At 37.4% G+C, this 12,801-nt stretch overlaps 1 protein-coding gene across 3 annotated transcripts in view; it reads left to right on the top strand.

The window, feature by feature from the left end:
* The window catches only part of ppp1r9ala (protein phosphatase 1 regulatory subunit 9A-like A), a 63,302-nt gene extending 50,845 nt beyond the window's left edge, over window positions 1–12,457 (top strand). The window contains exons 17-20 of one of the 3 annotated variants that reach the window (XM_055215515.2): window positions 1,555–1,599; window positions 5,003–5,119; window positions 10,669–10,857; window positions 11,115–12,457. In XM_055215515.2, coding sequence (XP_055071490.2) covers window positions 1,555–1,599; window positions 5,003–5,119; window positions 10,669–10,857; window positions 11,115–11,273 — 510 coding nt within the window. In that variant the 3' untranslated portion in view covers window positions 11,274–12,457. The remainder of the gene's footprint in view (window positions 1–1,554; window positions 1,600–5,002; window positions 5,120–10,668; window positions 10,858–11,114) is intronic. The other 2 variants (XM_055215516.2, XM_055215517.2) reach the window with 2 other exon arrangements.
* Window positions 12,458–12,801: the final 344 nt, after the last annotated feature.

Here is a 12,801-nt window from a genome sequence, read left to right as displayed (position 1 = left end):
TTTGACAGAGGATGTGTAATTAACATTGTTTACATTGAGCTAACGTTACTGTGTAAAATTAATGTAGTTTTTCATACGCTTAAGCTATGATTTGCATTAAGGTAATTTACTCTTTACATTAGTTATTTTGCGTGTTATCAGAAATAAACTACTCCTAAAGGACTCTGTTGTTATAAGCTGCGTTTCTATTGCAGATTTGCGCAAAACTTTAGCGTTATTTTCTAAATTTCAACAAAAGACTTATTACAAAATGACGCGTTTTCATTAACCGATGATATGCGACTGATATGTAGTTTTTCCTCTCTCGATAAGTCATTCCAAACATCACGTCGACTGATGCTGGTAGGTTTACTAATATCACATCCACTGCACGTTAACTGAAGGAGATGTAGAAGGAGATGTTTTGCGAAGTTGGCATGTTTCCATTTGTCATATTTTTTTTAATTTGCAATGTCAATTTGCTCAATTTAAAGGGTAATGGAAACTCAGCTATTGATTCTTTGTAGGAGTTTACCAGAAGTTACTTTTGTTCCATGAAAGTCGTATGTTTATGTTGTTACTGCTGAAACCATCTATAATTTGCAAGGCTGTGTGTTTCAACCGTGCGCATACGTTCACGTACAAATAAAATTCTGTGTTTTACTAGAAAATGGATAGAAATCGGGTATAGAAAGCTAAGAAAAAAGGGTTTGGTTAACTTTGTTGCTATGCATGATGTCAACAAGTTTACCAATCATGATCGGCTGATGGGATGGGGCTCTGTCAGTCATTTAATCAGTAATATTAGCTGTGTAAACATAAAAGAAAACCAAACTGGATGCAAGAACAGCTGTTACAGCCGGAAACAGACGTTTTAGGATTGTTCATACAACTTGGTCTGATTTGTGCTCGGTTGCATAAACATAGCTGCTAAGTTAAGACTGTGACTAAGTTAAAACTTAAGAGCTAGTCTGACCAACTAGCAATTAGGGCTAATCAGTCACAAAGTCAAAACTTTAGGATAGCTAAAAGTAGGGCTGACGCATTGTATCGCCAAGCTAGCAGATACTTTTAGCCTTAAGATGTTTTTGGTGATATGGGTCTTGATCCTTGAGAGAGAGAGAGATGCACACACACACACACACAGGAAACAGAAGTCGATGGACAGCAGACAATGGCTAAAGGCTGTATCCTCTGAAGGTCTCATCTGCAGGCTGAATACATCATCAAGCCTGGTTTAACTGAGAATACGTTCACAAGTCATATAAGCATATAACAACAATTTACGATTAACCTAAACTAATAGTAAACTTTATCATTGTTAATTCTGAAATAAGAGTCTTGATGACTATGCAGCCTACAAATGCGACCCCCAAAGGATGCAGCCTTCGTTTGAGAAACGGCCAACAGAGGAAACCGATTTAGGCCATGTGCTTATTTAACTGACTATTAAACATCTCTCTGACATCAGGGTCATGATGTCTGACATAATTTCCTGTTCCTTTCTGGAATGTTGTGTATTTGTGGTTTAGGTTTGGCAGTGATGTGATTTAACTAACCGCTCTTTTCAAACAGACGAACCTGTCGTGGTCTTCTCTGTTCAGTCGCTCCTTAGATTTGGTACAGTATGTTTTCTCTTCTAGATGTCTAGATTTAGTTTAACAAAGTAACTGTAGAGCAAGTCGAGCACTAATCGAATCACATGGCGTGTGTTTGTTATAAATGCATGATGATTTGTAGTACATCCGTGATACTTAGAGGGGCGGTTTTCCGGACAGGACTTATCCTAGTCCCAGACTAAAATGCCTTAATTTAAAAACAGTACTGCGCAGAAGTCTTAGGCCACCACCACCAGCTTTGTTGTTTTAGCAAAGTCCATTTAGCATATGTCCACTCTTTTTATTAAGATACAAACACATGTGTACACAAAATTAAAAACAAAACAATTTTCAGAACTAAAGGTCTTCTTCAGGCATCAGTCAGTATTAAGTGTGACCTCTCTTGGCACTAAACACATCTTGAGCTTTTTTGAGGAGACTGAAGTCATGAAGTCATTTGATGTGAATTAGAAATTAGGATTTAATTTTATTTAGGTTTAAGAGATCCTGCAGCTGCCTGCTATTGCTCAAGTGGAAGAGGAGTTTACCCTAAAATACACTTCAGCTTATACTTTTATACTGTTTTTAATACTACATACACATTTCCTGTATTTTCTGGTTGTATTCTAATAAAGAGACTGAAAAATTATATATGATCACTATAACATTGCAAAAACAACAAATCTAATGGTAGCATGGTGGCTTAAGACTTTAGGACAGTACTGTATATCAGTGCCATTGTTTTGTCTCAAGATGCACACACCGGTATTGATTTTTGTAAGGTATGTTTGTAAAACCTACTTAAAATTCATAGTATAACTAATACCTAGTCCTGGATTAATTTAAACCCTGTCTGCGGACCGCCCTGTAGTGTCTAGACTACTAGACTATTGTGGTTTATGTGGACTGTGTTCTGTTTTTTTGTAGTTCTGGTGCAGTTTGTCTGTAGGTAGGTAGTGGTCGGCCAGTATGAGTTTTCCAATGACTAATACTAATATCTAGTGGGTAGGGTTGTCAGAGATTACTGTAATAATGCTAGTCATACTTCATGGTGAATGCTAACACGATGATTGCTAATGATAACATTAAAGGGATACTCCAGCACAGGGGTCTCCATCTTTTTTTGTGAGCAAGGGCTACCACAATGTATAAAACAATCTGGAGAGCTTTTTTAATATAGTCTACTCAAAACATTTTAATTTAGTTTTACTTGTTAATTTTATTTTATTTTACTCGGTGATATGTTCTATCTTTGTTTAAAAATGTTAAAGGGCACCTTGTAAGGCCTTTTTACAAGATATAATAAGAAGCCTCAGGTTTGCCCAGAATGTGTCTGTGAAGTTTCATCTGAAAATACCCCACAGATCATTTATAATAGCATGTCCAGGGCTCCAGACTGCCACCAAAATTTGAGAGTGTGCCACTGAATTTGACATCCAGTCGCACATGTCCGACCAGTAAATTTGACCTTTTTTTGTGATTTGACACTGAATTTTAAACAGCACATTGTACTTTCTGCATCTATCATCAAAGTATTTATTTGTAATACAGTGGAAACTAGTAGAAATGTGATTATTTGGTTAGCGTGTTGATTTATGGTGTGTGCCCCTAAATTTTCAGTTGGGGGCCACTTTGCTCCTAGTGAAAAAAGTAAGTCTGGAGCCCTCATGTCCAAAATGACCCTATTTGGGTGGGAGCAAAAACTTTGTTTTAACGGACAAGTTGGGTATTTTACACTTAAAGCCCTGTTTTCAGATAGTTTATGATTAAATAGAACGGTTTTGACTGAAATTTCGACACATGCGGCTGCCCTGAGAGTTTTCGGGTCTTTGTTGTTTCGCCTCACACCTCTATAGTGGGTTCATAGGTGCACGGGAGCAATCCTTCCTGGGGTGCTTTAAACTTTCGTTTGCAGGGGCGTGGGGCTTATCGAGTGGTCGGGGGTGTTCACTGATATGCTCACACAAAAATCGCTGCAAAAGATGCTTTTCAATAGCTGTTTTAGCATTTGTTGAAAAACTTGTGGACCTATTTTTCCAAACGCCTCACACCCGTACATTCTTCCGTTGAGAGCTTGAATTATAGACACTCCAGCCCAGTTGGTGGCACTAATCCGCCATTGACAATTGCAAGAATACAAACAAAGTTCTCAGCGCGGAGTAATACCGTACCTCACAGCACATCTAATACAAGTCAATGGAGTTGGCAAAAACTACGATAAAACCTGTTGGAAAGCATCTTTTGCAGTGATTTTTGTGTGAGCATATCAGTGAACACCCCTGACCACTCGCTGAGTTTCACGTCTTTGTAAACGAAAGTTTCATGCATTTTAGGAAGGATTGTTCCAGTGCACCTATACACCCATTGTAGAGGTGGGAGGTGAAACAACAAACACCCGAAAATTCTCGGGACAGCATCATATGTCCAAATTTCAGTCAAAACCGTTCTATTTCATCATAAACAATCTGAAAACAGGGCTTTAAGTGTAAAATACCCAACTAGTCCTTTAATGTCTGTACCTTTAAATGTAAATGCGCTACAGCTCCTCACTCCCTTACAAACAATTACAAAAATATGTAATTAATACAGTCTGAGACAATAATATCTATTGAACAAAGGAACAACTCACTGAGGGTGGTAATGCAGGACTGTAAGTGGGCGGGGCTTCATTAATGTGACCTCACATTGATAAAAGAATCAAAACGGCATGTCTAATGAGACTGCTTTGGTTTAATGGGGATTAAAAAACCAGGAGCGGTGGATTTTTTTCATCGTAGGGTGGTTGTGTTCACACACTGCCAACACACATTATGTCCAAATGGCTTGTAAAAGAAGCCAAGCTAATATAAAAATATGTAATAAATAAATATTAAAATTGAGGATATTAATAGTGCCCACGGGCACCATGTTGGAGACCACTGCGCCAGCATATAATGAAAAAAAAAACATGACTCACTCACCCTCAAGCCATGTTTGATGTACATGATTATCTTTATTCAGAAGAACACAATTAGTTTTATATTTAAAAAAGTCTTTGTTCTTCCAAGGATCAGGGAACAACCTTTGACTTTTAATGCCCAAAAAAGTGCATCCATCCTTAACAGACATTATCCACATGGTTCCAGTGGGGCTAATAAAAGCTTTCTAAAGGTTAATCGATGCAAATAATATCCATATTATAACTTTATAAACTATAATAACTAGCTTCCGGTGGCATCCAATGCGCATTCACCAAAGAGGAGCGTAGCGTAAGTTGCAGTAGATTTAGTAGTTTGTTTTTATAGTCCTAACTGATGGTGACCTTCTCAAAAGGTCGCTCTTTCAGTTAGAAATCATCTGGAGTGTGCATTGTCGCATTCTGTTGGCCTATACTGTATATCATGAATAGTTCAGATAATAAATGTGACTTTCTGTACTCGTTCCAGAGTTTGTCAGTGCTAGATGATTCAAACCCCAGCAGTCCTACTTCAGATTTGTCTGGGCTGGTGGTGGAGCCCAGCCTATCAGGTCGCTCACACACATTAACCTTCTCATCCACCGAGGTGAGTGGAGATCGCACGTCACGCCGTGTTTGTTTGCATGGCTTTAATGTGTCTGGGAGGTCAAGCATTGTGTTGTGGACAGGGCGGAGTTCTTTTACTCGTGACTTTCCTGTTTTGTAGTTATTTTTAGTTGGAAGCGTAAACGTGCGTGTTTGTTTTTATGGATTGTCTACTTTGGCAGTTCCTGATTACTGAAGGTTTCTTCTTGTTTTATGTGTGTTTTTATATGCTCAACAGGCACATTTATGTGTATGATGTTGTGTTTCTTCTTGTGTGTTACTTAATCACAGTTTACTTGAGTGTTTTGCAAAGAAAGCATCATTAATTTAAGATCTGTTTTCTACGGTGGCCTAGAAGTGCAAAATGAAACAACAAATGAAAAATTTAAAAACAAAAATGCCAAGTTAGAATACACATTGACCAATCCAATGACAAAATAAGTCAGAAAACAAAATAACAAGTCAGAAAATACAACGCAACAACAAATCTACCAATCGGAAAAGGTAGGTATATTTCAACCGAACGGAATAGTTACTGCTGATTGGACGACACCTCTGTCAATCAAGAAACACTGAAAGTACAGTGCAGTTGGTACAGTTGTGCACATGTAAATACAGTATTGCCCTTACTGTGGGTTTAAATTTGGAGTTTTTGCCATCTTGTGGATTAGGGGTGACCCCGAATAGTCGAAGATTCGATGCATCGATAGGAGAAGCCTGATTCGACTACCAATCTCACAGTCGAATCGTCGCAGATGTGTTATGAAATGAGGATCATTTAATTTTGGCCATATATGGGTGCACACATTATCTGATTTCACATATAACAGCTTTCTCCCAATATATTAATATACAGCATATTATGATAATGCTGCAAATAATATGTGCAGTAACAGCTTTCAATAAATATTTTTAAAATGCGTTAATAAATCCAACATCCCCTGTGACCGGGCACGGAGGTTTCTTCGTTAGTAAACCATTGCCTCTTTGTTTCTACATTTAAAAGACAAAGCTGGCAATTATATTATGGCTATACTTTTCTATTCTTTTAATATTTTATTTTATTTTCTTTATAAATCACTCTGGGTTATCTGATTTATCTATTTGGCTTGTGTTTTGTTTCTGTGCTCTTGAGGCACTTTGCATATTTATTATGCACTTTGTTACTTCTGACCTTATTTTATTTAAAAAATGTATCTATTATAAACGTAAATTCTGATCTAATTTAAGTCTGTAAATTTTGGATAGCTTTTCATTGTATAAATGTTGCGCTATTGCGTGCTGGCCATGCTTGCGCATGTAATTTAGCCGAACGGGCTAGGTGATCTGCGTCTTATATTTAGGAGTTCATCAAACTAAACATTAAAAAACGGATGTTTTTCGACGGGTATACGTTTTTAAAATGTATTTATCATACATTTTGGTTATCTTGTCAAAGATTACACTACAAAACAGGTAAGCCGTTTTTTTAAAATTCGGTGATGAAACGGAAACTATCTGCACCGAACCTATTTCTGCCTGACACGAATGTCTTTCTTGTGATTTAATATTATGGTTGGTGTTCACTTTTAAATGATAGAAAAGAGATTCCTGAAATAAATAATATCATCCGGTCTTTCTGTATCTAAAGTGAATACAGAGATGATCAAAGTCAGAGCAAGCAAGCAGGTATTTCTGTGCTAAATAATAACGCGTAGTGTCTATAAAATCATTCATTTCAGTGTTTTTCTTGTTATAAATTTACGTTTAATGAATTGTAAATAAAGATTCGTTTTTATCATTTACAGTCACAATCACAAATTATTTGTCATTTCTCATTTGTCGGGTTTTTTTTGGTCATGACTGCTTTGACGCACTATATCTCCAAATTAAATAAAAACACTTAACTGTAGCCGGGGTTTCCAAGGCAGAATCACCTTTGTTATTTTTTTTAGGTTTAGTTATCAAAATTTATTTTTGTGTGATGTTCTGTAGATCGTGGCTTTAAAATGTTATGAGGAATAAATAAACAAATGTTGCCTTATATATTTTACCTTAAAAAAATAAATATATAAATGCATCGTCAGTTTTGTCTTCGTTCATCACTTGAAAGACAGTTTTGGTCACTTTAACAGAAAGTTGTTTATGTGTGCTGCTTGTGAAAGAAAATAAAAGTTACCAATTTGTACCTGGTCTGGCCCCCTCCCAACCCATGCAGACAAACATAGATATGATTCGACTATCGGTCGACTATGGAAAGATTCGACAATTCTGATTCGAATATGTAAATCCTTAGTCGAGGACACCCCTAATGTGGATAAAGGTTATCAAAGAGATGCGGCAGGTCTTTTTGCCGAACGTCACATGAACAAACCGGAAGACGGGTCTCATTGCTTCTGCGTATCGAAAAATGTTAACAGCAGGATGAACTGATGGCAATATTTAAAAACCTTTATGGTATTCAGCTAACCGAGCTAGATGTTTTATGTTGCATTTATTCTGTTTTTGTCTAAATGTCAGTGAGATTTTTAAACTAGTTAAACTTCAAACTTCACTGATGGGAAAAATCTGAAAAGCCATTAATCATTCCACTGAAATCTGTTTTCTTAACAAATAAATAAACAATTATTTCCATTTCTATGCTTGTCTTGTAAGTTAAAAGATTAAAATGACAATGGGTCTCATTCACTAAGCATGCGTACACACAAATTTGTTCGTAAAATATGCGTACGGAAGGAAAACATGATTCAACAAAAACTTTTGTACTAAAATGTATTTAAAATGTATGCAAAACGTAAGACCACACATACGCAATAATCATAAACAAGGAAAAATATATAAAATATATAACACAGATATATATATATATTATAGGGTTCTTTTTCCTTGTTCATGATTATTGCGCACGTGTGGTCTAAGTTGGTCTTACATTTAAAATTCATTTTAGTACGAACGTTTTTGTTGAATCATGATTTGTAAGTTACAATGTCCGCACATTTTGCGAAAAAATGTGTGCGTACGCATGCTTCGTGAATGAGACCCAGTGTGAACAAAAACAACAGCTATTAAATGTCTTTATTTTCATTAAAATTTGAAATGAAGGTTAATTATTGATTATGGCGGAATTTTTATACGACCCTGTCAGTGAAAATGATGAACAATTAAAAAGTCTAACGCAACCTCTGGTTGCAGGCAGTATTACAGGCTAGATAATGATAGCTAGTAGTCCCTTTCACACATTCAGTCTTTACTGGTAATTTACTGGTAAATTGCAGTTAACAGATCATGTGTGAACAGAACCTTTCCGGTAAATCAGTGCTCACAATTTACCAGTAAGACAGGTTGTAAGATTACCAGTAATTTACCGGTAAGTGTGTGTGTGAACGAAAATTATAGGATTACCGGCATTTAGAACGGACGACGTCAGACCGTGCTGACAGCTTCGGCCCAATCATAGCGTTTTAATACAGATGACGCGTTTACCCCCGCAGTGTTTACTGATGTTTCCACACACATCCTGCTTGAAAGTTGAGCACACCTGAAGTTTACGTCCACATTTCTTCACCAAAGTTGTTAAAAACAGCTTACCGCCGAATTGCCGTCGTCCTTAGCACGCCCTCTGTGAAGCCTAAAGTGCAAACAGTAGTGTTGTTAAAAATGCATTTTCGGTTTGAGGTCGTCTCATTCAATGTTGTTTGGTCATGAGCAACTTCGCGACTGTTTACCACAGACGTGAAAACAACAAAATACGGACCGTGGATATGAATGACGTGGATTGTTTACAAATACAACACTGAGCTCGCCGCGTGCTACAGGTACTTCCGCTTTCTCAACGAATTTACCGGTATTTTGATACTGATGTGTGAATGATGTCTTACTGGTAAAATAACGGAACGCCACTGCGTGTGTGAACAGCACATTTTTGTATTTACTGGTAAATTCATTCTGGTAAATTCATGGTAATTTACCAGAATTACTGTGTGAAAGAGGCTATTGTGTTGTTTTTACAATTACACAAAGCATTAGTGTAGTATGTGAGCTGTGTTGACTTTGAGCATCTTGATTGACAGAGGGTGTCGTCCAATCAGCAGTAAAGCTGCGTTCACACCGCCAGCGACTAGCAACGGCGCAGCAAAGCGATCAGTTAAATGCAAATGATGAGCGACTTTTAGGAGCGACAAGCATTAGCTGGGTTTTCATCACAATGATTTTATGCGCATTTTGATGTATTGCATAAGAAACTAGTGATGGAAACACCAAATTTCAAATAAAAAATCCTTTATGCACGCTTGAGTTAAAAGTCAAAAAGTAAATGTGAATAATGGGAGACGGGAACGCATTTGCAGAATAAATTCTGACGTAGTGAACATTAAACCCCCGTGACTGATCATCTAGCAGTATCAGCTGACGTTGTGTTCACCATATATGGGGCTTGACGTTGTCATAATACCCTTGCTGCTCGTGCCGCCTTCTGTGCACAACATTCAGTTTGGCAATCTGCACTAGTAGTAAATTTACAACATGCCCAATCCTAACTAAATGCAGTCCTGTCTCCATTTTTCAAGTTGCCTTGTTTTATTTACTGTGGGTTACCAATACCACCATCATTTGCTCTAACAAATTGATGGAAATGCACATAATTCACATTTGGCGTTTTTTGAAAAGATTCACTTTCGATGGAAACCCAACTCTTGAGACTAACGGCGCATTCACACGGGTTGTCAGCGTTAACGCTTAACGGAAGGCTTGTCTGAAGCGTGGCCAACAGCCAATCACAGTGGCCGCTACACATGCTCCGTTCTTCCATAAATGTAATTGGCTGGCTCTGCCTAGGTTATTTGCATAAGGCGATCTGATTGGCTGACGCACGCGTTGCCGCTTGAAAAGTTGAGAAATGTTCAATTTTTGCAGCGAGCGGTGGCACTGACGCAGCGCCGACGGATCCACAATTCAGTTCGGCAACGCATGACGTCACCCATTAAAAGTGAATGGAAAGCGTTAACGCTGACGCCCCGTGTGAATGCGCGGTAAAGCAGTGGAGTTCACGTCATCCGTCTTTGGGCATTTACTGACCGAGAGGACAGTTACTCATTTGTTTATAGTTGTTACCAGGACAACCAGAATTAGGAACGCCACCTAATGACCTCGTTGAAGGAGATTAGCAACACAGTGACAAAGTCGATAGCGGTGTTCACGCACAAAAACATTTAATTTGCACAATATACCTTTCTTTTCTGGTTGGTAGATTTGTTGTTGTGTTTTGACTTTTATTTTGTCGTTGGATTTGTTATTGTGTTTTTGAACTTGGTTTTGATTTTGGATTTGTTGTTTTGTTTTGCACTTCTCGGCCACGGTAGTTTTCTGTATTGCAATGAAATGAATAAGTCTATAAACTGTTTTAAAATGTTCACTATAAACGAATGTCTGGTGAGCACGTTTAAGGTAAAGAAATGCTCTTCACATCAAGTAATGATCTGATGATGATGATTGTGTGAGGTTAGAGTAGAAAACATCATTAGCCTGGTATACAGCAGAGATTTAAGAGATGTCCACACTTTCTGTGTGTGTTAGATGCTGGACGACGACTCGAGCTCTGCGGGGAAAGACTATCAGTGGCAGAATCGGCCGGTTTCTGATTGGACGTCTCAGCAGGTCTGTCATTGGCTGATGGGAATGAACATGGATCAGTACACACCAGAGTTCAGCACGCAGTCCATCGACGGACAGCAGCTGTTAAACCTGGACAGTGACAGACTCAAGGTGGGCGGAGCTTTGCGGATGTAGAGATATTACATGAATGAAAGAAAGTTATTTATGCTAAGAGCAATTTTGTAAGCTGTACAAACAAGTCATCTATAAATCTTTGTGGTTTTGTCTCAGTCATCTGTTTAAAGAGCAACACAACTACATTTTACAAAGTAGCTTCATTAATACTATTTATTTAGTATTTAAAAAAAATCTATAACTGAATCATACAGTATGTGATTTGTTTATGCGTGTTAAATCCTCTTGTGCAGGCTCTCGGTGTGTCCAGTCAGAATGACCGCGCCACCATCAAGAAGAAACTGAAGGAGATGAAGAAAGCTCAGGAGAAGATGGATAAACAGCGCGAGAAGCGAGATAAAGAGGCCAGACGGAGCGGACGACTGCCTGCCAGTACTGACTCACTATGCTGATGATCATTCATCTCTCTCTTATCTTTTTACTGTTGGGCACACCTCATCTATACACAACTTACATCAACTAAATCAATACTGGACTTAACGTGACAAATCCTGTCAGCGATCAGTAACTTCATTATTAATCTGTCTCATCTTAATGCTAAAACATTAAGCTCATTATCAAACCCTAAGCGAGTTAAGTTTCAGTACATTTGTCCTGACCACTATTGAACGGGTTATAGGTTTGACCCGTGTGACTTTATAACCACTCGCACTACAGTTTTAATATCAGCTGAATGTGTGTTCATCTGAGGCTATGAGATGTGTTTACTGAATATGATCATCTTTCATCCCATTGCCTTCTGGGTAAGAGTTTTATTTTTAAGTTTATTACACTAGCTTGTATGATGGCTCGGATGAATATTTTGCCGTCCAACCCGTAGCAGACCAAACAAAAATTTTATTAGTTAATTGTAATTTTCTTTTATAATTCAACCACTGTAGGGGCTATAAAACACTACACAGCTATTTTTATGGGTAAATATAGTTAAACGCCTATTTTCACAATATTGCGACACGAATAGTGCTTTTAAAATATTTTATATAGTATATTTTTAGGCCTGTAGTGCCGATTTTGCTGGATTGACTTTGTACAGTTGCGTAATATGAGCACTATATTTTTACTGAAACATATAAGTGGGGCATGGTTTATAAATGTACAAATGAAATGTTTTATACACGTTTATTAATTGGAATCTAACTTTTTCTACTAAGTAGAATAGCTAACTGGTTAAAACCGTTTCGCTTATTCTAAAATACAGAGTAAAACTCGCAAGATTAAAGGTTCATGCGTCTGCGATTGAAGAATACATTGATGTGTTCTTGTTTATTTGGACAATTACGACTTGTATATCACGAAAACGGCACCTGCATAGATTATTACAATATATAACATAGTTTTATCAGTAACCGTGGCCAAAAGTGTATTTCACTGACGGTGTGTAATGAATTGAAATAGTTGATTGTCATCTGATTGTAAGCTTTGTTTATCTGTGCTTATGTCATCATCATGATGTATTTTTCTACTTTGTAAAATAGATGATTTTGGACAGAACAACTTAATTAAAACTCAAATCAAACTTTCTACCTGGTACAAAAATGTCTAAGCTGCAAATTAAATGCTTTCAACGATCAAACAATGTTTGAGTGGTCATTCTCAAATACTTCAATATGGTATATTTTAAGACTATCAGGATTAAAGGGATTTACCCAAAAATGAAAATTCTGTCAGAAATTTTGAGGAATGTAATCATGAGCCCAATTCACTTCCATGGTATTATTTTTTCCTACTATAGAAGTGAATGGGGCTTACGATTGGTTTGGTTACAAACATTCCTTACAATATCTTCATTCGTGTTCATCAGAGCAAAGACATTTATACAGGTTTGTAACCACATTAGGGGGAGTAAATGATGACACAATTTTCATTTTTGGGTGAACTATCCCTTTAAGATACATTGGCCTTGCAGTCTCACATACTCCA

Source organism: Misgurnus anguillicaudatus, chromosome 17 (assembly GCF_027580225.2).
Source record: "Misgurnus anguillicaudatus chromosome 17, ASM2758022v2, whole genome shotgun sequence".
Classification (NCBI taxonomy): domain Eukaryota; kingdom Metazoa; phylum Chordata; class Actinopteri; order Cypriniformes; family Cobitidae; genus Misgurnus; species Misgurnus anguillicaudatus.
This window is presented reverse-complemented; position numbering and strand designations above follow the sequence as displayed.